Source organism: Dreissena polymorpha, chromosome 4 (genome assembly GCF_020536995.1).
Source record: "Dreissena polymorpha isolate Duluth1 chromosome 4, UMN_Dpol_1.0, whole genome shotgun sequence".
Lineage (NCBI taxonomy): Eukaryota > Metazoa > Mollusca > Bivalvia > Myida > Dreissenidae > Dreissena > Dreissena polymorpha.
In genome coordinates this window covers 750,406-776,040 of record NC_068358.1, presented here as the reverse complement: position 1 = coordinate 776,040, position 25,635 = coordinate 750,406, and the positions used below count along the sequence as shown (strand labels likewise).

The 25,635-nt window shown below is 35.1% G+C and overlaps 1 protein-coding gene across 1 annotated transcript; it reads right to left on the bottom strand.

Moving 5' to 3' along the window:
* Positions 1-9,218: 9,218 nt before the first annotated feature.
* Positions 9,219-25,302, bottom strand: LOC127876807 (leucine-rich repeat-containing protein 74A-like). The gene is made up of 9 exons (XM_052422266.1): positions 25,272-25,302; positions 24,520-24,605; positions 13,102-13,296; positions 12,615-12,710; positions 11,958-12,083; positions 11,018-11,164; positions 10,811-10,896; positions 10,447-10,588; positions 9,219-9,305 (listed from the first exon to the last, which is right to left on the bottom strand). The coding sequence occupies exons 1-9, from the start codon at positions 25,300-25,302 to the stop codon at positions 9,219-9,221; spliced, it is 996 nt and encodes a 331-aa protein (XP_052278226.1).
* Positions 25,303-25,635: the final 333 nt, after the last annotated feature.

Below are 25,635 nucleotides of genomic sequence, written 5' to 3'. Positions count from 1 at the left end.
AAGTATATTAAATTGGAAATTTAGGATAGAAAACATTTAACAATTAAATACCACCACCCATGATTGCAGGGAACCTTTGTTCTGATCTACTTGTAACAGAAAATTCCTCTCTTGAATTATTTATTATGTTGTACTTGTACTGAACAGGTTTGATACTAGCCAATGCATATTTTAAATCAGAATTGTTCACAGACTGAGATTTTAAAACAATTTCTTTTCTTCTTATAAGATTCATGTTATTATATTGGTGTTTTATTATATTGATATTTCATTTTTTGTATTCAAACACAATTGACATCATTAATAAAAAAATAAAAAAAATGAGAACATGTCCCTTAAAATGGTGTCATATTTCTATGGGTGATAGGTTGGTTCCTTTTTCCTAGTATCAGACATATAAATTAAAAAAAGATCTTACATTAAAAATAGCCAATAATAACGAATATATAGCTGTGCTATTCTAGAATGATCCGAATTTAAACATCCGAAATTATGGCCTCTGAATAAGGAATTAGCATAAAGATAGTTCCTTATTCGGAAGTCTGTATTTCGGAAAATCACTTTCGGATATGTTATATTTAAGATGACGTGTGGGTTATCAGTTCCTTATTCCTTTTTCGCACTGAATAAGAATTATTTAATAATACTAGGTAGAAACATATTGCTATAAATATTTTTAACTTCGAACCTACATATACCATGATTATCATTGACATGTAATATTATATGGTAAATTTTAATTTATGTTTGAGTAAGGCAATACCATTTCCTTATTATCGTCTTCATAATACTTGTTTTCAGCATGCATCGTCACATAGAATATAAAAAGAAATCTGACAGAATACGTCCATATAACATATTCAAGCTTAAATAACCAACACACCATCTAAAATATAACATATCCGAAAGTGATTGTCCGAAATACAGGCTTTCGAATAAGGAACTAACTTAACGCTCAATTCCTTATTCGGAGGCCATAATTTCGGATACTTCAATTCGGATCATTTTAGAATAGCACAGCTTTATATTTGTTATTATTGGCGATTTTTGTGTAAGATTTGTTACTTATATCTCTAGTACAGCTCTTGAAGTCTTATCTAACCCTGAACTTTGGTCAAGACTATATAATAGCTGAAAACTAAACATGTTTCAGATATCTTGTTCCGTTTTCATACGAAAACTGTTACGAAGGGTTATGATTAAGATATCAAAATGATTTCAACACGTCTCCATAAAACAAAGACTGCATCGGAAGCAGCGGTCTAAGTGCCTCTATTAGACTGAAAAGTTTCATCGAAATGCCCCAATATTTTATAATTGAAACGAAAAAGCGCGCATACTATCTGTACACGTGTGTTTTCTTCTGATATATTTTAGTGCGAATATACGCGTTTTCTAGCTCATGCAGACCGACGGTACATTTGGCGACTTTCAACCTCGGCACAAGACGCATGCCAATGTTCCGGACAGAGTTGTCATCAGTGCGACGTCACTGATGTCGCAATAAAGCGAGACTGAACCGGAAGCAGCAGCCACGGTGCCTCTATTAGACTGGAAAGTTGCATCGAAATTCCTCTTTATTTCGTTTGTTTTGTTCTTTCAATCAAAAAACATAACTTACATAGCTGTAATTGGGTGGTTTTATTTCAATACATTTTCTATCTCCGAAAGCGCGTTTCCTCGCTATATGATGCCAACGTTACATCCGGCCACCTTCAACATTGGCGCACGATTAAAAGTCGTGAGAACCGACACAATGGCACTGTTCTCGGTCGTTATAAGTGATATCTTTAGATATTGCAACTGGTTACGCTTTCCTTATTCAGCCGGCACTAGGTTATCATTACACAAGAATACTAAAAGAAATGTACTGTAATAAATACATATGTTTTATTCCCAACCTACATAACAGTGATTTTCCTTCATTTATGCGTCTTTTAAATCATATTATTTTATTTGTTAAGTAAGAAAATACCAGTTCCTTATTCGATTTGAATAAGGAATAAGGAACCAGTTCCTTATTCCTTATTCAAACCGAATAAGGAACTATGTTATTATTAAATAAAACAAAGTAGAAATGTACTGCTCTTTATATTTGTTACACCCGACATACATTTACAATAATTTTCGTTGAGTTATTCGTCTTGTTGGTTCATTTTGAATTATAATTTATAGAAAGAAAATTCCAGTTCCTTATTGGATTTAAATAAGGATTAAGGCACCAGTTCCTTATTCCTTATTCACACTGAATAAGGAACTAGATAATCATCACTTAAAACTTAGAAGAAATGTATTGCAATTATAATTTTACATATACAACCAATATATACATAATATGTTCATTTATATGTGGTTAATTTTGGATCAATTTTATTGATGTTTAAGTAAAAAAATGCCAGTTCCTTATTCGGCTTGAATAAGGAATAAGGAACTGGTTCCTTTTTTTCTTATTCAGCCTCGAATAAGGAACTGGATTATAGATAAAAACAAACATGTTTAAATGTACACGTTTGATTGTTTTTATCACATACATGTAAAAAAAATAGTATATGCTTTAGGTTTTGTTGATGTGAAGTTAGTATTCGAATAAGTAAATATCGGTTCGGTTTAAACAAGAAATCCTATGCAAGCGCAAAGAAGAAACATGAATATGTAACATAATACATAAAGTAAATGTATTCGAGTTATTTTGTTTTGATTTACTTCAGAAATGTTTGCATTATTGTTCTTTAAAACCCTATAACAAATATGTTACGCTTGAATAAGGAATAAGGAACAGTTCCATATTCCTTACTCGAATAAGGAATGAGGAACTAGGAAAAAGGAACCAACCTATCACCCATACTTAAATGATACCATAATGGAATCTGAAACAAAACATTAATGCATTAACTGTTGTTCTGAAATTTTAAAAGACTAATGAAATGTGTTACATGAAAAAACCTGGTGTGTATTCTCATACACACCAGTTACGGAAATTTGGGTTACAGTGTTGACCAGTTATGAAAATTGGAATTTATTTTCTAATTTTCGTGCAAATATTGCGATTGCCTGTTGGAAGCATCCTCATGTTCATGCAAGATTACCATGGTGGTTATTGAGTTAACCTTCCATGAAATCTGCCGAGAAGACCTCATATATTACCTAAAATGCAAATACAATAAATCTTGACAATCGTTAACAATCAGGCAATTGCGTATTAAGTTTTCAATAAATTTTTAAATATTGATTATGCATCTACAGAATGTAGAATGATACCGAGTTTAAATGGAGCGTAAGGATAATTTAGAATAACTATGGTAAATGTACAACCCTTTCAAAAGTTCGAAACAAAATCAGCTGTTTGCCGCCATTTTAAACACCAGTTAATATTTTTCACTCTTACGCCACACCAGTTACGTGCGTCTACCGCCTGTTTAGTATTATAAACATTTGTCAACTTCAATACAGAAAATCGCCAGCACTGTTAGTGTTCTTATTTGAATACTATTGTCCAACTCACCTACTGAAATTGTGTGATACTGATTATTGTTTTTTAGTGTATTGGCTTTCCTATAGACTATTGCACCGCAAATAGCAAACACGTCTCGCAGTCAGGTGCGTTTCCTTAAACGTCGATTTTGCCCACATTACACGATTGCGTCCGTGAACTTATTTGACAACAAACTTGAAAACTTTGAACTTGACCGGCTTCATATTAAGATTTCAGCAATAATACATTCGAATCTTGAATGCATTTATTGGATACAAAAAGACAACTTTGGACAAAGATTGTTAGATGGAGTAAAAAACAACCAAAGAAGAAACACGTTCTCTGACTATCTGTCAATTTTTCTTTGATGACTATCGCGATTGGTGCTCTATTATAGATAAAGCAGTAGAACGACGCGGCTGTGAAATAGATTTTATTTTAAATATAAAGTTAGAACAAGAATATGCTGCTTTTGCAAATGCAAACCAACATTTCAACGAACGGAAATATTTTACTTAAACAGTATATTAAGTCTGAGAGCTTCGATAGAGGCGTCTCGTTGTATAAAAACAATATTGGATATCAGACGCCATTGATGAAATGTTCAGAGCCTCCTTACGTTCCGGAAATATATCTTGCCTTCTAAAATATGCTTCAATGCTCGTGTGCACACAACAATACGAAAATGCCGAGTCACTTCTTGCGCTTACAGAGTTATCCATCACGTCATATATGGTAGAAAGCTCATTGGTTCTTGATGATTTTATAAAACTCGGAAAGCGAGTTAAATTCACAAATTCAAAGTCACCGTCAAAAATCGTTATGGATTGTTTGCGCAAGATTATGACATCTGTACCATTTTCGAGGGAAGAATCTCACTGCGCATCCATACATCTCGTGTATGAAATGTACAGACAGGACACTGAAACTAATAAGTCTGGATATTCCAAACTCTTAAATGAACGATGGAAAGACATCGCTGTTATTCATACCCGACCGTTTTTATTCTACCTTCAATATCTATCATCAAGACATTCTAAAAATTGAGAAATATTTGACGGATAAATTAAACTGTAGAGACAATATCGATTGTCATTTAGAAACTACCCTTTACATACTCGTACACACATGAATTAGAGAATAATCTATCGGCTGCATGGACTACATATGCCAAATATGTGTTGTATGTCCCAACCAATAATGTCGCGTTGCGGCACCTGTTCCGTTTACTGGGACAGCAAGTGTACGGCAAACAAGGCGACACACCATGATACCACTGACAAATGGACAATGCCCAGTGATCCAGCTGGACCTACACAGAAGAGCGCAGCACCCTGCCCCTTCGAGCACTAGCTTGAAGCTTGAACATCATTCGAACATACCTGTTTTGTGATTTTATTACATTATAATACAGCAACTTTGATCTTTCTAAATACTAAACTGCCAAAGTACAATCTCAATCCATAGTTAAAAGACAATGAATTGAATCCTTACGTGTTTATCGTCAGATTGTTGTATATAAAAAGCAAATAGTTGGAGACTTAATGATTTTGCGTTTCGTTTTGCAATACATTATGTTTGTAATCAGTATTGTGTATTTTAAATAATTATTTTTACTAGAAACGCTGGTCTTAATTCCAATATTGGTATACTCTTTTGTGGCTCCTTTATTGTGAGTTATGAATGATCCAAAATATAACAAAGATATATAAATACATCTATATTTAGTGGTACTGTTAATGTTTTCAGCCTAAGCCTAAAATATGGTTATGGTATTTTTATGATTGTTTATAACTTACACTCATTTTTATGAACAAGTTGTTGAATTATTTGGGCACTATAAATATCTTTTAATCAACCATAACATTTATAAAGAATACTAGGTCGGTGCCGAATAAAGCAAAGTTTATTTTGCGAGGCTTAGAAAATCTGAACCACGAGCCTTGGCGAGTGGTTCAGATTTTCGTGCCGAGCAAAATAAACTTTGCTTTATTCGGCACCGACTTAGTATTCGATTTATCCCATCAATTTTCTTAGTCGTAAATTATTTCTTTAAAAATAGAATAGGTATCTAAATCGAACTACACGGAAAATCCCAAAGTTATTTTAAGCAAACATTGTTTTATTATTTTAATTGTGCCGAGCCTAATACATGACAAAAAGATCAGTAACTAACCTGTTTTTCTGTTTATCATACCTCTACGTCCCCGATTTTTAGAAATAATGGGAAAAAAAACACTTAACAACTGCAGCTTCAGCGTGAAAGAACATGCATTGTGTCGTATGACGTGTTAATAATGACGTCACGAGTACGCGCACTTAATATTTGTAAATAATGTTTTTTTGCTTTTTGAGTTGCATTATGTGTTAAAAATATATTACATCTTGGTATCAAATTGTTTGTTTTTTTGAATCTGATTCGATTTTACTAAAAATGATTACTTCATAGTTGATTCTGAGTAATATGACCATACTCCGCCGCGCGTGACAGCTATATTTCAGCACTGCCGAAATAGAGGAAAATTTATTCCACAGTGGTTTATTTCGACAATGCAAGTCTGATGATGGGATAAAAAAAACTATTCTACCTTCAATGCTGTTTAAAGATTTTTATTTGTCTTCAAGTCATCGCTTTAAAACAAATAATACGAACTATGTTTAGATAAATCATTATTGGGTCTAAAGTTTCAAAAATGCGACTGCAACTTATTTCATTTTTAAATGTGACTGCATCCTTAACTTGTCAAGGTTTAATTCATTTCTAGTATATCATTAGATATCTAGTATCTAGTATCTAGGCGTAGTTCGAATGTGGATCACGTTCGTCCAAATACTATCTCGTCAGGTCAAATCTTTGTAATCTTTGTAGAGGAACACTATTTTATAGCAACTATCAAAGCTGTGATCATTCGTCTCGCAAATATAAGATTTTAAAAGTGATTAGCTGTATGTAAAATTTAAAGTCAGCTTTGACCTCAGTGGCGTAATTTGAGCAAACTTTGTAGGGTACTTTTTGTTGATACTTCTTTTTACTAAATATAAAAGCAATTGCCTTTGCCATTTCATAATAAAAAGAGATTTGTTTAAAGGCATATCCCGATATAAATCAATCTAAAACTGATGACACCCGGGCTGAGTCGTCATTAGACCTCAGTAGCATTATTTGAACAAACTTGGTAAAGGACCTCTCGATGAGGCTAGGCATCAAAAAATGAAAACGTTTGCTTTGCTTTGCGGTTTAAAAAAAGAAATGTTTTAAGACTTTCGCAAAATGGATCAATAAACAATGGTTGACCCCCGGAACGAGGTTTTGACCCCAGATGCATAATTTGAACAATCAAATTAGAAGACTTCGAGATAATACTGCATACTAAGCTCTGGAGTTTGTGTTTTCAGAAACGATGCAAGGTTTCAATCTTAGATGTAACTTTTGTACAAACTTTGGACAAAACAAAGGACGTCTACCTGATTCTATATACAGATCTAAAAGCATTGGGGGTATGCGGCTACAGACAAGAATTCTATGTAAAACTGTTAACCCCTGGGGCCAGGCCAGTTGTATATTACCACAATACCATGTTACATAAAAAAGCACACATTTTGGAAAGGCTGTTTCAGAGTAGATTGTTGTTATAGCTTTCACTTTACACATATAATGCTAACAAATAACCCCGGGCGGATTTTTTGTTACGCCATTTGAAAAAAGTGTTATTCTTTTATATTTAAATCGATTTATGTACAAACACCAAAAAAATCATATTTTCCACTTTATAAATACCTCATTTATTTTAATTGTTCTATTTGAAAGTACATGTATTAACCATATACGAGTCGTTCACAATACGCACGTGTCTAAATAAGCATTAGGATTTCGATGCAATATTGCTAAAAAAATATATATATAGGATTTTAAAATGTGAGAGGCCATATTATCTATCTAACCGTGTTCAAGTAGACAACACGAAAATAGTCAAGCCGCTTATCACAATATTCGCCTTAGTTGTGTTACAAATCAACGATTATACTTGATTAGAAAATAAGCTGGGTTTTGACTGGCTTTCGAAACTACATGGCGATTTTAAAATAGATATACAATTATAAAATGTGTGAAAAACTAACGGATTTGTATTTAACGTTACTTTTAAGCTACAGTATAGGCTTTATGTACGATTATAGCTTTATAGATATATAACATACACATTATAATGGAGAGGCAAATCATTGAAAAGTTCTCATTAAAGATATGTGAGGTAATGGAAGACGTAGGTGTTACTGAAGAAATGGTTAACTTGAGACGGTATGTTTATCTACAATATGATAGACCTGTTTTTGACAAGGATATGTCGTTGTCGTCTTTTTATGTAGTTGGGAGTCAAGTTGAAGGCTCTACTACAATGGGTATGGATTCGGACCTCGATACGATATTCGTTACACAATATATGAAGGTTTTTTTTACACCGTCAAAGCACAGAAATAACCGCAGGTGGCCATTGGGCAGCTCTATTTGTAAAGGATGAAATGTGCTGTTCGCAATGCTGCTTTCTACAAGTGGGTCCTATATGTACAGAGACTGAACTTAAAATCACTCGCAGGGATGGCACTGACATCACTAGGCACTTTGTTTGTGATAAACAAGGAAGACGTTTGCTTTTGAATACGCCTGAAATCGATTCACTTGCAAGGTGGTTCAAATTATCGACAATACATGTTGAACAACACGGCCCAGCTTTAGAGTGTTCTGATTACGTTAATCGAAGAGATACAACATTCGCCTTATATTGTCCAACGCTGCCAGATGACTGTCAAGTATTGTTTACCAGACCAAAGCCCGGACATTGGCCAAAACAACAAACAATTACCAATGCAAAACAATGTGGAATGTTTCTTGTTCATCCGGGAAACATTGGTTCTACATATGATCGTCGTAATTCGATTTTAAAGATAAATTGCACTTTTGAGTACTCACTACTACAGTGGCGAATGGCAACTAACACTATAGAACGTTTGCTTATGATTGATCTTAACATAGTACAGATTAGGGCATACATTCTAACAAAAATGATTCGAAAAGAGTTACTAGGGCAATTAGTAGATAACCGATTGAGTACCTTTCATATGAAAACGTCTTTGCTCTTCACAATTGAACAGTTTCCTTTAAACATATGGAGCAATGATAATCTTGTTCAGTGTGTCATGTACTGTCTGAACACGCTGCGACGTTTCCTGAAACGTCGCTTTTGCCCTCATTACACAATTGCGTCGGTGAACTTATTTGAAAACAAACTTGAAGTCTTTGAAATGGACAAGCTAGAAAAACATATTTCATCACTTATTAGTTCAAATCTCGGAATCATTGGCTTAATACATTTTGAAAATGCGATTCTTACCTATAATTGTCTTTCAAGTTTCAAGTTCAACTTCCTTCATTTTATATCTTTCAATACATAATTATATAGAGAAGTATTTGGTCAAGTGCAGTGGCATAACATCCGATTATTGCTGTCTTCTATTTCTTCTTCTATTTCGTTCTCTTTAATGAATGACATACTTTGAAATTAAAAAGTGAGTCCTTCCACTCAAATTCGCTGATTTTATCATACAATGTTGACGTGTTTTCAAAAAACGTAGCGCCATTTAACATAGACAGATAAGAATCGCGAAATTTTGACACACAGAGTAAAGCATGTCACATTTAATCAATGCCATATTGTCGGAAAGGCTATTGGCCCTGAAGGGACGGTGAAATTTATGGGTTGAAGGATGACCTTCGACTGCTGGCAGGTGATGGGGTCAAGGACGTTATTGGGGACAGGTAGTTTTGGGACTCTTCAACCTGAAACGACATGATATAAACACACTGAAATTAGTCATCATTCAGATATGACTGAAACCTTTTATTGATGGCACATGTAATGAACTCAAATCGAGGATTTTGCCTGATGTTATTTCACAAGGTATGAACCATGTAATATAGTTTTGTGAATACAGCAGGTGCTTTGTATTAATTAAAACGATCACGAAAATACGAATACACAAATTATTATAAAATAGTTAACGTATATTTTACCATGAGCATACTCCATACAACAAAAAATTTTTATCCTGTAAATGTAAAGACATAGGTATTAAAACTTGTCTTGCATGAAAGTCGTATAAAAAAGTTTTAAAGGGCCTTTTCACGTTTTGGTAAATTGACACAATTCAAAAGAAATGTTTTAGATTTGCAAACTTTGCGTTGTAGTTATGATATTTGTTAGGAAACAGTAATGCTGAACATTTACCATTCTATAAAATATATACTATATGCATCTTGTGTCGATTTAAAAACCTGAACATTATAAAGCGTTGCAGGCGAAACGATTGAATAATTTGGAGAGTTGCGTTATATTTTGTGATACTACGAGGATTTCTTATATAATGAATAAAATACATCATTTATTGTGAGCGCACGGATGGCCGTGTGGTCTAAGCGATAGACTTTTACTCCAGGGGTTAGTGGTTCGAGCCCAGCTGAGTGTTCCTTTTTTTCTTTCTTTAATGTTTATTCTTGTTTTTTTAACTGTAGCTTTTTAGATCCAATGTTTACATTTATCAATATAAAACATTTAATGACAAACTTCAATACATGCCAAACTGTGTAAAAAGGCCCTTTTAAGAATTGTTGGTCGCAAAGGGCGATCTCAATAAGAACAATGCAATGTAAACCTAATAAATAATACTTTGTCCGTTACTCATAGATTTGAACTAGTTTATTTAGATATTTCATGATATACATAGTTCATATGTATTTAGTTCCAATTCAATATTGGGGCAAAAAGTGTGTTACCTGAAATTACATCAAGCATATCCGCATATAACACCACATGATGTTCGACAATCTTGCGTCATGTACCTTAAACTTTAATACACTTCGATCTGAACCCCAACCTCACGTTATATTATATGTACATTTGATAATAAAACCCGTATTTTACTTTCAATCTGGACGTTAATTGCTGAATGTGTGCCTGTCGGAAGGTTCTAGAATATCGACTGTAATGTGTCTCGTCCTCTATCGACTTGCGGGCAAGATCTCGCGAGAGTTTCTTGATCTTCTTGTCGCCGATCAAAAACTCGCTTCAATACAAGGAAATGGATTATCTACTTATAAAGGTTTTTATATAATTAAATAAGAATTGAATCACACAAGTATACAACTTATTAACATACATGTATTTTAAAGCCAATTATGCCTTACTTATGTCTGCAAACTCAGTAGACCCATTTATTACCAACGAGAATAACTCAACATACTGACCACAGGCAACCAAATCGCTGGTATTGTAAAATGTCACATACCCGAGGTCTATCTTGCCGTCTTTGTCTACGTCCATGAATTCCATAATCCTGTCCACGGCGAAACGAGCCACCGGTATGCCGGATTCCTGTTAAGGTCCAATCAATTCTAGTCTAAAACGTAAACTTTTAGCTACTGTACGTTTTCGATATTTACTAATACGTATATAATAGACCTGACAATAAAATAATACATGTTTAAATACTGACCTTGAAGAGCAACGCAACCTCGTCTGGAGTGAGTCCCTCGTTGTGATCCTTGTTGATCTTGTGGAAAAAGTCCTGCGCGCGATTCCGCTCCTTTAATAGGTATAACAGGCGCAGAGGTTCGATGTTGTAAGTACTGCGTAACTCGATCTGCGAAAAGCCATGTATTCATTAAACCAGAAAAGGTCTCAATAATGCAACTACGGTGCATCTCAATCTGCAAACATACGGGCATTGATGAATTAAGAAAAAGGGTCACGGCAAGTTAAGACTAAATCGAATTCCCATTATGGAACGGCCAACTTTGAAGTCATTTTCTTGTGTGTGTGTTCGCGATATGTCTTTTTTCGGCATGGTAATAAAACAAAATGCCATGCAACTTTTAATAAAATTCAATCGCTCAATGCAGACACCATCAGAAAACAGGGCTCCTGCAGTGGCATTTCGACAAAAGCACAAATCTTCTATATACACACCCGAAACGTTAATCTTTTAACACAATCCATGCACCAAACGTACACAGACACACGTGGGATACAAGAAATATCACTAAAGGCATGTATGCGATTGATAAATGGCTTTAAAACCTGCATAGGAAAGGAACTCCTTAGACAAAGGCACTACTTTCGGATTTACCACGATGAATAAACGGATGTATTTCTTTTGGCAAATACAGTGTACATCAACCATGTACAATACTATCATTTTTAGAAAAAAAAAGAAAAGCGATAAACTTTTCTTATAAAGTTTCTCTCCTTACATTGGTATTGACGCAGTTTTTTAACCCCTGAAAAATTCATTTGACCCCTGAACATTTCAAGCAAAGGGTCATTTGACTCCCTGGTATTGCGCACTTTGGTCTTGTGAACATATATGCCGTAAGAGTCATTGTTGTTTGAATGAAATACCTTGATAAAGGTTAACACGTGATTGCATTTCTGACCTCTTTAAGCATGTCATTCCTATTTCTGCATGAGACCGGAAGTGACGTTTCATACACCACGTGGAAATTGCGTTCCTGGCGCACTGCATCCAGCACTCCCTGGAAAGCCTTGTCCACCACAATACACTGCGAACAGACAAAAATACGGTCCATAGCTTGATAAAATTTACCACTGTAAACAGACGTTTATGGGAGAATACTCAGCTTACTTACTTATATTTTGATATTTATCTCGTGAAAAATATGCACGAGGCAACTCGGAAATGATTATGTAGGACATTCAAATGTCTAATATAGTTTACAAGTATCAAACTGATTTTGTCGAGGTATACATTGTTGGAAAACCAACGCAATAATTTTGTATTAAAAAAATTTGAGTTGAGTTATGTTACAAGTGATTCATACTGAAATAGACAGTATGAATTATGTGACGATAAAAACTGAAGAAACCACTATGCAAACTTTGAGCAATAACTTTTCATACAAATTTGACATTTTCTTAACGGTTCGTCTGCTTCAATCTGTACGATAAGACACGTAACCTGTAAGAGTGCAATACATGAACCACGGAACCGTGGGATGTACACTTTCAGAACTTTGACTAGAACACGTGAATTGAACTTGACGAGAACGGATCCAAATGACCGAATACCGTACCTGCATGCTTAGTTGCTCCAGTGCCATGCAGGAGTTCTTCTGTATCCCTTCTAACAGCACAGTAGCGAACGACGGCGTGATGGGGTTCCGGTCCAACTGACACATATGAAAGCATTGTCTTTGGATCATAATTAATTTTAAAAGTGACTATTAACTATGAGGAAAACAGGCTTTAACATTGTCTGATTTACTATATAATAAATGTATTTTATACGACCTAGTAATTACTTTCCCCAAACATGTCGAAAATGACTATTCTCTATAAAACGCACTTTATTTGAATATAGAGTCTAAAAAATATTTTGAAATTATAAATGGAGAATGCGGATACGCAGACTACAAACTTCTATTCAATGCTAATAGATGAAATATTGACGGAGAATCGGTGAAATACTTTAAAATGTCTTCCTAAATTACTTGACTAGGAACTTCATATTTCAAGTTCATTTATGATTTTCATGTTATAAATACAGTCATAAAAACTCACTATGAGCACTTTCAGTGTCTTATTTTTTAGAAGACCTTTCATGAACTCGAGAAGTGCCGGTGGGTGGATTCGATTGCACGAGACATCGAGCTTCTCCAACGTCGTGTTGTGAAGTAACACGTCGGAAAGGGCAACGCTGCCCTCGAAAGCAAATCCGTTCCAACCGATGTTTAAATACTCAATGGATTTATTTTTCTGGAATGGGAATGGTGGTTTAAAAAGATCCAGATAAACTGTAATAAATGGTTTAATGGGTACACATATAATTTTAAAAAGCTACACTTTCTTTGAGATGCATGGATATAGATTTAAATGTGTATGTATGTTTATGTAATTATTTTCAATGTGTTTAACGTTGATTCTTTATCAATTCCTAATATATTTAGTCTTTTCATAGCTACAATGCAGACATTTTATTGTTTATTTTATAGGTCTAGCAAAGTTCCTGTTCCGGTTTACTGTGATGCAAAGGCGCGTGAATAACTAATATAAAAAATGTTATTTTACAAGCGATATATCAGCGCCCATGTTATTTGAAAATTACAGACTGGCCGCGCACGTCATAAATGTGTGGCTAGATAATGTACCGTTTTCTCTTCTATCATGAACGCTATACAATTTCGGTGTATCACAATGCAAGATAAATGGCAATAACCGATAGGTTTTCATTAATTTCTTTCCATAGAATTCATGTTATATGATAAGCAATACTGTGTTATTAACATAAGGCGTTTTTTAATAGTATATTTCGTCTTCTCCTGACGATATACTGACCCAACACTGACCCTGAAAGTCTTGGGATTGATTTTTCCGGTAATGCGTAAGTGTAATTGGGCAAAAATGAACATGCAGGTGAAGTCTGCATTTCTCCACATTGATCAGTGTTTCATTCTATACTACAAAAACGCGGCGATGTTGCCAATGTTCCGGGAAATTATGCTCAAATCAGCCAATGGAATAAATGGAGTGTATTTATTCGGGTCTGCTGGCGTTAGGTTAAGGCCATTTAAGGTGAAATGCTTGGAAAAATAGCTAGGCCGAAATGAAAATCACAAAATAAAATGATTGAGAGAATGACGACAAATAGAAAGTCAGTTAATCAAAATGTTTGCAAGTTTAGAGTAACACTAAAAAATTGAATAAGACCAAGCAATTTAGACATGAAAGAACGTACAAAAACAAGACTAATGTGATCTATCATTTACACCTTGTCAGAATCAAATGAGGAATCCTCTGAGGATGGAAAATCTGTAGTGGTATATGAGCTATGTGGCTCAGTGAAAAGAAATGATTCACCAACAGAAACAATTAGACTTGGTGAAAAAAGAAGCACAAGACTACGGCCAATGAGAGTTTTTTTGGAAGAAAGAAGGATGGACAATCCTTAGAAGCAACCCAGTGCTTAAAGATAAATTCAGGTTACGCCTGACTATACATTAGGCAGAGACTGTTTAAAAATCTAAATGAAAGAAGAGGTTACTAAACGCCGTGTGTTTTAACAAACATTTGACTTTAAGAAACTAAAGGACGAACTATACTTTAAACCCAAACTATAACTCAAATCTGCTCTCAACAGCCTGTAACTCCCAAAATAAATTCTCCAACAAGAGACAATATGCTCGAAGCATACGATGGAGACCTAGAAATAACGTAAGCCCTTGCCAGTCGCCCAAAATTTATTATACTAATATAAATCCTAGTCAGTAATCAAACGATGAAAGCAGCTCTAATAAAGTTGCAAACGGTCAAGGACCCATTTGAGCAAGGGGTCGGGAAGAGGGAACAGACATGGCCCGAGACACGACTCCCTTGGAGGCGGACGTTAGATAACAGTAAAGAAACCGTTAACAGCTCATTAAGTTTAGCTTATTATAATGTTTACAATTAATTAGATGTAAAAACTATTCGTTTAATTAACAGCAGTTCTTTATTTAAGGTAGCGCACCCGTAATGGGCACCTATCCAAATGTAATATAATCTATTATTTTCTTAATCAGCATCATTTCACTGAACTACATGCAAATTTTTAGGTAGTCTTTCCATGCTTTAAAAAGAAATATACCGATTTATTTCAAAACCACCCCCACACTCGCTTTTGTCCAGTTTATGTGCACCCCTGGGGTATATGAAAGTTCCATAATTCCACCAGATTTCAAAATATAGGCATGCAGTTGGTGTGTACATATGCAGTAAAGGTGTTTAAAGTTTAAACAAAATGAAAAAAGTTTTATTTTACAGACATTTATTTTTTATAACTTGTTATCTATGGAAGAGCGCCATGAAATGTAAGAGGTTACAGGCATGTAGAAATTGGGTTGGTTAAAAACAAAGTGTCATACAATTCAAAATAGAATCATTTAAGTAATATTTTGAACTTAGTTTTTATAGATACACTATATACAGCAAAAATACCAAGAAATAGACAGATTTAACGTTTACTTTTTGAAATAAAAATAAAAATGCAACATGCATGGTTCGTATTTTCAGCAGTAAATCACCCCATTTAGCCATAACGTTGTTTTTATTTAAAAAAATTGAAGAATGTGCATAAAAATTGCAACATATTTAACAATAAACATAGTTTATATGCCATATTCAATCAAATTACGTTAGAAAATAAAAAAAACGCGTCGCAAAAAAGTATACGTCGTCGGCAGGATTCGAACCTGTGCGGGAATATCCCAAAAGATTTCTAGTCTATCGCCTTAACCACTAGGCTACGGCACCTAATATTAGGCTCTTCAACCTTCGAAGAAATCGCGGGAAATCATTAGGGGTGCGCTTCCTTTAGTTCTTCCTTTACCTGTATAATGCGGCTATTGTAAATGTATCTAATGGCAGTGATAATTCCACAGAGACAATAGTTTAATGTGATGGCGGTACTTCAGATGTACCGGTATCTAGTGATTCAAGCATTCATTTCAAGTTACACCGAAATAAATCGAAGAGGTACTTGCTTAAACTTTCTTACAAATAACACTGAAATATATGGAAACAGCAATACTGATGTCACAACAACGATAGCTTTTGTATTAAAAAGCATGAAAGTCTTACATGCCTTATCACAAATGCTGACGGTAGTGGCAATAAATGGGCACAATTTGAAGATTTAGTTTACATTCACCAGACGGACATACTAAAAATAATTGAAGTATTCACAAGACGGGTGACAGAGTTGATTTCGAGTAACTTATTGGAGGGTTTTCAGCAATTTGTCAATCCGATATATTGTGATATTTAAAAAAGAAGTGCAATTTTATTTAAGAGCAATCTGAACACTTTTGTTCCTTATGAAAACTGTGGATGTGTAGTATGATACGACAATGACACAATTTGATTGGTCTAGTGTAAAGGGCATCACATTCTTACAAAGCAAAAACAATACACTCAAATGAATTTATGATAGCAATAGGCCAAAAAAACATCTTAAGAAGAGTATATTGGGTAACTTCAATTACAGATATATAAATTGAGATCATTTGACGTCTTCAGCGCCTGAGATCTGAGGTAGTCATGATTTATTGACATACACAGTTTCTTGTATCAAAACTTTTACACAATATATATAAACTCTCAAAAACCGAGTTTGGTTAAATTGGTGTTTTCAACTGACAAGCTATTAGTTAATAAATTGCAGGACTATTTTTTTTAAGTAAAAGTTACCTTTTTTATATTGTTCAATATCGACGGAAATTCTTGAGTATATTCCCAGGCAAAAGAAAACTACTTCTTATGCGATTGGGGAGAGTACGATTTGATCACCACAGAGCTCGCCAGTGTCAATTGGGAGAATGATTTCTTTTGAAAAATCTTTGAATGACAAATGATTTATTAAAAGGACAAACTACATATCTGCATGCATTGAAAAAATAAAATAAAATACATCTAAAAAGAGCATATATATGTGGATAACAAAGATGCATTTACAGCTATCAAAAAGAAACACCGTTCTGGGCAAAGTATATGAAAACAAAAGAACGTACTCATGTTCAACTCTACACTTGAGATAGAACCGCTGCTAGTCAAGAATGTAGAAAAGCACGTGCTGGTTTTGATGATTAAAATAGCAGAAGAAAATAATCAAAAAGTCTTCAAATTGTGCAAATTTAAAAAAGGATAGTTGATGCGAAATCGAAAACAACTAATAATTCATTAGCAGCAAAAGATCACTGTGAAACGTCGGAGGTGTTAAATATTGTCTTCCAGCGCGTGTGTGCAAGAACATGTTGAAAATGTGCCAATAATAAGTAACAGGTTCAATATACAGACGATTAATGATCTGAATATTGGTGAAGAGCAGATTTCATGCTTAAAATAATTGAAAAATTAGGGAAGACTTCAGAGCCGATGGTGAAGTTGTCGATCATTGGAAAACTGCACATGTTAAGGCTTTGATTGAAATGGATCAAGCGAAGAAGCTGCACATTATCGTCTTATAAGTTTGATTTTGTATTGCGTGCTTAATGATGGAAAAACTAATAAGATTAAACTTGGTTAGAAATATGATTGATGCATATTAATTTTTTGTTGTTTTTTTTTTAATTCACTGTGGTTTTCGATTTATTCGTCGAAGTGCAATTGCTTGAAGTTATTTAGATTTGGAATAAATGGGGAGATGATGGAAAAAGGTTTTATTGCATATATTTTGACTTAAGAGAAGAATTCGAAACCGTGTCCCATGCTAGATTGATTAAGAAGCTTGTATCATATGGTACGGATTGTAAATTGCTAAGCTGGCATTTTTTAATAGAAAGCAGCGAGTTGTTGTGAAAAGGGAGATGTCGAAATGAGGCAAAGTTACCAGTGACTTACCTCAAGGCAGTGTACTCTGGCCAACACTTTTAGATATATATCAATTAATTTTGACGACATGATCACAAGCCCTATCCGCCTGTTTGCTAATCACACAAAGTTATTCAGCTTAGCTGAAGTACCTTTGGACAATGAACACATCCACGGAAATACTTATGGACTGTCCTAGTTAAGTGATACATGGTAAAAGCTCAATACCGCGAAATGCAACACCCTCCATTATGGTATACATGTACATATTCCAAATAAGAACTACACGCTAGAAGAAGGACCCGATAAAGCGGAAATGCCAAATAATACATACGAATTAGACCTTGGAATCAGTCCCGGATTACCCATAAGACAGAGTTAGCAACTGCCTATGGGCGCCGCGACTTTTAGGGGCCCATGAGACCGTGAAGAAAGATTGTATTTACTTTCCTGGCCTAATCTTAGGAATCAGCAAAGCCATATATTTTATATCCATGTTATGTTCCGATAAAGACTTGTCATTGTCTAACCAAGTGAGATATACTTATTTATTATTTGAAAAAACTTATCGTTTTAATGGTTATTTGGTTTTCAAGATGTTTATTAGGGGGCTTAAGCTGGAGTAGAATATAAAAGCAGTGACGTTCACTTAGCCAATAGGCCGACTAGGGTTTCTGGGTGATTGGGCCCCAAAAGTTGCACTGCCTATGGGCCCCGCGTTGATTAATTCGGCACTGCTTGGGATATTATTTTCTACCGACTTGAAATTAAGTGAGAACGCTTAATAAATTTGTTAACAAAGCAAGCAGTGTGATTGGGCTAATGATAAGAACGGTTTAACATATAAATATAAACCAATTTTTACAACTCAGACTACAAGGCAATGATAAAAAAAAGATCACATCTTGAGTATGGAAACCTGGAACGGCATCGTATATTTAACAAATATAGATCTAGCAAGCAAAGAGCGAGTAAAAAAGAGGTCAACCAATCATGTTATTTTGTGAAGCGTTTACCGTACCCAAACGATTCAAAGTTTGTTAAGATCCCAACATTGGCATATCGTCGTTTTCGTGGAAACATGATTTAGGTGTTTAAGCTATTTCATGACAAAGAAGATATTGATCGCGTATAGTTGGTTCTATCTAAATCCTATTACATCAAAAAGAAACTCAATTTAAACTTAAGGAAAGCCATTCAAAATAGATAGGAGGAAACACTTCCTCTTACACCATGAAACATTTTACCAGATACAAAAGTTACAGCGTCGACATTAAACACTTTTAATATGTTTTGTATCACTTCATGGCATCAATAAAGTATGGAATGCCTCGTCTGTCTCCTGGTAACTATTGATATATCGAAGGTTTCATTGAAATGATGTGGGTTTTAATCATATGATATGTGTTTATAATAGTGTGATGTGTGCTTGCCATAGTATGCTGTGTTTTGTGGTGGTATGATGTGTGTTTGGGATAGTATTCTGTGTGTTTGTGATGATATGCTGTGGTTTGTTATGATATGTTGTGTGTTTGCCATAGTCTGCTATGTGTCTATCGTGATGTGTTGTGTGTTTGTCATGGTATGCTGTGAGTTTCATTGAAATGATGTGGGTTTAAATCAAATGATATGTGCTTATAATAGTATACTGTGTGCTTGCCATAGAATGGTGTGTGTATTTAATGGTATGTTGCGTGTTAATGATGGTATGCTGCGTGTTTGTCATGGTATGCTGTGTTTTCGTCATGGTATGCTGTGTGTTTGTCATGGTATGCTGTGTGTTTATCATGGTATGCTGCGTGTTAGTTGTACTATCCTGCGGGTTTATCTAACATGATGTCCGTTTCAGTCGCTATGCTGTAAGCTGGCGTTATTTTTATTCGGAACACTCGGTTCGTGTCAAATATCTAATGGTTACATCATCGTCGGTTCGTATGTCCGTATTTTCGTCCGTCCGTGCGTTTGTCTGTTTGTCACTGTGTCTGTCTGTTTTTTTCTGTCTATGTGTTTGTGTCCGTCCGTTTGTCTGTCTGTCAGTCTTCTGTCTGTCTATCTGCCTGCCTGCCTGCCTTCCCGTCTGCCTGTGTGTCTGTCCGTCCGCCCGTTCCTCGTTCAGTCCGTGGGTCCTTATTTCCGTATGTCAGTGCGTATGTCCGTCCGTCTGTCCGTCCGTATATCAGACAGACAGACAGACGGTATGTTAAACAGACGGATATACGGACGCATGAAAGAACGGACGGACATGCAGATGGAAAGACAGATGCACGGACATTCGGAAATAAGGACACACGGACGGACACACGAACACATGGGCATACGGACATACGGACGGACAGACAGAGAGGCATACAGAAAACAGACAGACGAACAGACGAGACTCACGGACAGACGAACAAACAGAAATAAGGACACACGGACGGACGGACATCCGGACGGTAATACGGACGGAGGAACGTACAGAAATACAGACACACCGACAGACAGACAACAGACAAACGGACAACAGACACACAAACAGATAAACAGAACGACAGACACACAGAAAAAAACACAGACAAAGAGACAGACGCACGGACAGACGGAAATACGGACGTACGGACCGACGGACATACGTTTGACGTAACCATTAGTTCTTTGACAGAACCGAGTGTTCAAATGAAAATAACGCCAACTTACATCATAGCGAATGAAAAGGACACCATGTTAGATAAACCCGCAGGATATTACAAATACACAGCATACCTTGATAAACACATAGCATACCATGACAAACACACAGCATACCATGACAAAAAACAGCATACCATGACAAACAAACAGCATACCATGACGAACATCTAACATACCATGAAAAACACAGCATACCATGACAAACACACAGCATACCATCACATACACATCATACTATTATAAGCACATATCATATGATTTAAACTCAAATCATTTGAATGAAACACGGAGCATACCATCACAAACATACAGCATACTATGTCAAACACACATCATGCCTTGACAAACACACAACATACCATGACAAACACACAGCAGACTATGTCAAACGCACCGCATATCATCACAATCACACAACATAACATCATAAACACACAACATACTATGGCAAGGACACAACATACTATTATAAACACATATAATATTATTTAAACCCACATCAGTTCAATGAAACCTCCGAAATATCAATAGTCAACAGGAGACAGACGATGCGTTCAATAATAAAGGGGTGAGTTATTGAATGTGGTTTTGCAAACGTATTGTGACTCATGCGCAAGAATTTGCATAATTATTTTAAGTTAGATACTATATCAAGATTCTAGATATGTTCACAGTAAAATATAAATCTACTTAAAGTGATATTATGGGCATCTAACAGTTTATAGGTGTCTATCGCAACCGTTGTTTATTTTTGGTGTTTTCACTTCATATACACTTAAATTTGTTAATGCAGCATCAGCATACTAAAACAATATCCCGGAAAGAGAAAAATAATGCATTTCAATATCAACCGTACTTTCGTTTGACAACTGATCACGCATGTAGAATGTGAACCTAAATTTAGTTTTAGTGCAGATTCGTTTATACGACACAAAGACACCATTTTGTTTTACGGATTACGGGCACGTAAAATATATAATATATAATATCTTTTTATAAACAACTGGTAGCAAGATGAGTTCAGATAATTGGTCAGTAACCACATTTTTACTTACTTTTTTGACCTGTTAATTCTTTTCAGCTCAATTCAACAGTGAAAAATGCCCATAATATCACTTTAAAATGTATAAGAAGCTACCGATATAATATATATCATCAACATCTACTCAATATTGTATTGTGTATAATATATTTCAATCACTTACAAACAAAAATGCCAAAAAGGAGATACAATGCAAATACATATATTCAATTCTTAGAACTTAAACAGATACGACACTATATGTAATTTCAAAACTTCCATAAGGCGTCTTTACACTACCAAATGAATCTTGCTTCAATTTCATTTTCTTTTTTTTAGAAAGTCGAATTAATGATGTTCTAGTCACACTATGGCTATGACGTCATTTCACTGCTGATATTAAAAAGCGACATCTTAAAGCGTCGCATTATTTCACGACTTGTTCATGAACAAGAAGTAAGATCATGAATATAATGTTTCATTTCGCTTTCGAAGAAATAAAAACGTGTGGTCTGGCACGTGTTTAAGAAAGAATTTGTTATTATAGTGACTATGATAATGAAAGTATACTGTTCGGTCACTATTTTAACAGCTCATCCAATGCCGTTTGAAAATTGTGGAATTCGTTTTCGTCTAGGAGTTCGATTTGACCATTCTTTTTAAAGATGGCGTAACGTCACTGCCTTTGTCCGACCTCTATTAGAATTCTTAATCTCATGTAGCTAACTTAATTTCAGCGAACGTGTTTTATAGTATTGACGAGACATATAACAAGAGCTGTCAGAGGACAGCGCGCTCGACTATTCGAGTGCTTGACAGTATAACGTAAGCCATCATGGGGAAATTGTTCATATTCAATAATTTATTAGACGATCTTTCAAAAATAAAAAAAAGGAAAAAAAAATATTTATTTTTTTTTTTTAGGGGGGGGGGGTTGAGAGGGGGTATAATGTGGGGTGTGGTCATTTATTAGACGATCTTTCAAAAATAAAAATAAAACATTTTGAGGGGGGTAGGGGGGGGTAGGGGGGTGAGAGGGGGGTATAGTGTGGGGTGTAGTAATTTATGAGATGATGTTTAAAAAAAATTGGGGGGGGTAGGGGGGGTAGGGGGGTGGGGTGAGAGGGGGTATAATGTGGGGTGTGGTAATTTATTAGATGATGTTTAAAAAAAATGGGGGGAGGGATTCTGAGTAGGGGCGTGGGGTATTGTTTTGGTGGAATCCATTGTGGTATTCAGGTAAGTGTTGTTTTGTCAAAGTAATAATGAAATGTGATCATAAATAAAGAAGTTATGGCAATTTAAGCAAAATGTTAAATTATCTAAGTGTAAAAGGGGCCATAATTATGTCAAAATGCTTGGTACAGTGGTCTGCTCTTGTTTATAGGTCGGGGTCATGTTGATAAACAAGAATGCAACATATAAAAGCAATATGTCAAAGGATATAGGAAATATTTGGGGTAGTATGCAAACTTTAACATAGATTTATCAATAATATGCATATTTTAAGTATAAAAGGGGCAATAATTATGACAACAATTTTTGATAGAGTTGTCTGCTCTTGTTTATAGGTTGGGGTGATGTTGGTAAACAAGTATGCAAAATATGAAAGCAATATGTCAAGGGACAATGAAAATAAATGGGGTAGTACGAAAACTTTAACATTTGCTACATATTCTAAGTGGAAAAGGGGCCATAATTATGACAAAATGCTTGATAGAGTTGTCTGCTCTTGTTTATAGGTTGGGGTCATGTTGGTAAACAAGTATGCAAAATATGAAAGCAATATGTCAAGGGACAATGAAAATAATTGGGGTAGTACGAAAACTTTAACATTTGCACGGAAACGGAAACGCCGACGCCGGGGTGAGTAGGATAGCTCCACTATATATATTTCATATATTATATTCGAGCTATAAACGCATACCAAGTGCATATACAATTATGTACATTCCGTGGAAATATGATTTATGAGCAGGCATTATTTCTGTCATTAAAACAACTCGTTAAAACAAATTGCCTTTAAAATTGTATAAACCTCCCGAACCAGTGTGTATTAACAGGTATGTGAAATAAAATGTAGGCGTGTATTTGCGTTTTCAAGTCGATCCTCTAGATCTAGTTTTTATACTACTTTCGAATACGCGTACAGAGAAAAAAGTGTTTATGCATCAAATCTGGTTGATAAACATTTAACAAATGGTTTTCATGATGCAGATAATAAGTTTACGATAGGTTTACGTAATACCGACAGTGCGGTGACTTGCAAATATTAAAGGGGCATTTTCACAGATTTTGGCATATTTTGAAGTTTGTCATTAAATGCTTTATATTGATAAATGTAAACATTGGATCTAAAAGGCTCCAGTAAAAAATCAAGAATAAAATTTAAAAAAGGAAAAAAAGTAGCCCGCAGCAGGACTCGAACCAGTGACCACCGGAATCCTGGAGTAAAAAACAAATAGACCGCTCGGCCATCCTGCCAATTATATATAGGGGACGTATTTTATACTTTATATAAGCAACCTTCGTAGTTTCACAAAATTAAACGACAACAACAGAACTCTCCAAATTATTCAATCGTTTCGCGTTGCAACACTTTATAATTTTCAGGTTTTTAAATCGTCAAAAGATTAATATAATGGCTATATTAGACCATGGTTGATGTCCAGTATTACTGTTTCCTCACAAATATCATAACTAAAACGATAATTTGCGAATCTGAAACAACTATTTTTCAATTTTGTCAATTTACCAAAACAGTGAAAAGATCCCTTTAAGTTAAAGCGTCTCATGGGTATGTTGGCGGAAAATGAAAATACGTGTAGTACTTCCAATCATACAAACCGCACTTGTAAGAACGCATGTTAGTTATAAGCGAAACAACGCTTTTACGCTTTCAATTACACCCGGTTTATGGAATACGAATGATATTGCATACTTACATCGAGACCTTTGGCAAATCCAACTGCTCCCCGTTGCCGTAAGTGGTTCCAGCTCAGGTCCAGCTCAGCGATACAGGTCTTACTTGCTGTGACAAACAAATGCACACGGAAACAAAGTTGATTATAATTTATGAATAAAAAAGTAAATGTAAAGTCAGGTAGACTAATACAGTAAAGAGAAACATCATGTGGTTTCCACTTCAGTAAATGGTCCTGTTCAGCAAGTGTTTTTTTACATTTTGTATTCAAATTCATTGCATTAAAGTAAAATAACTATATAATCCATACCAATTTTGAAATTCACACAAATCGGTGTATCAGGTACATTAAAATGGTGTTTGTCTTAATATTGTGTGAACATTTGCAAAGTGGAACCTTTTTCTAGCCATTTCTATTACAGTCACCGATTGGATTGCCGAACACTGTTCGAGCTATTTCTATTACATTAATCTATTGAATTGTCAAATACTTTTCCGGCCAAGCCTTAAAACACTCAAATAGAACGTTGTTAAACGAACGTTTAGCCCTCTACACATATATATGTCTATCAAATACTTTCCTGACCTGAGCATTGTCGGAACCCAGGTTAGCTCGAATCGTCTACGGTTCTTGATATGATGTAGTGGTACGGAATGTATACTGAGGTGTCCGACTATCGAAATGCTATTTGTTACAAAAAATATTGTCTATCAAAACGTCGTTTCACCTAAAGCATTAACATATACTAGCTATACATCGTGTATTTTATTCACCTATTGCTTTTCCAAAAGCTTTGCCTGCCATGTCGTGAAATTCGTTGTGGTGCGCGTGCATGACGCGAAGCTGAGGGCTAACCTGGTACGTGAAAGAAAATACAGCATAATATTTCCAACATATTAGAAATTAATTATCTACGGGTTAGTTTCTGTTTGAGAGTCATAATTGCGGTAAGAAAAAAAAGCGTTTTAAGAAAATAGATTTTTGGTGACGACGGAGAATGTTTATTTGGTTCAGTTTCATATATATCTTGGGTGGGTGAACACAATCAATTACAAAAGATGCCCAATGTCTTAAGGCATGTTACTAATTGTCGTTTGTTCATATGACCCGTAAGGACCGCCGTAAGCGGTACAGTGG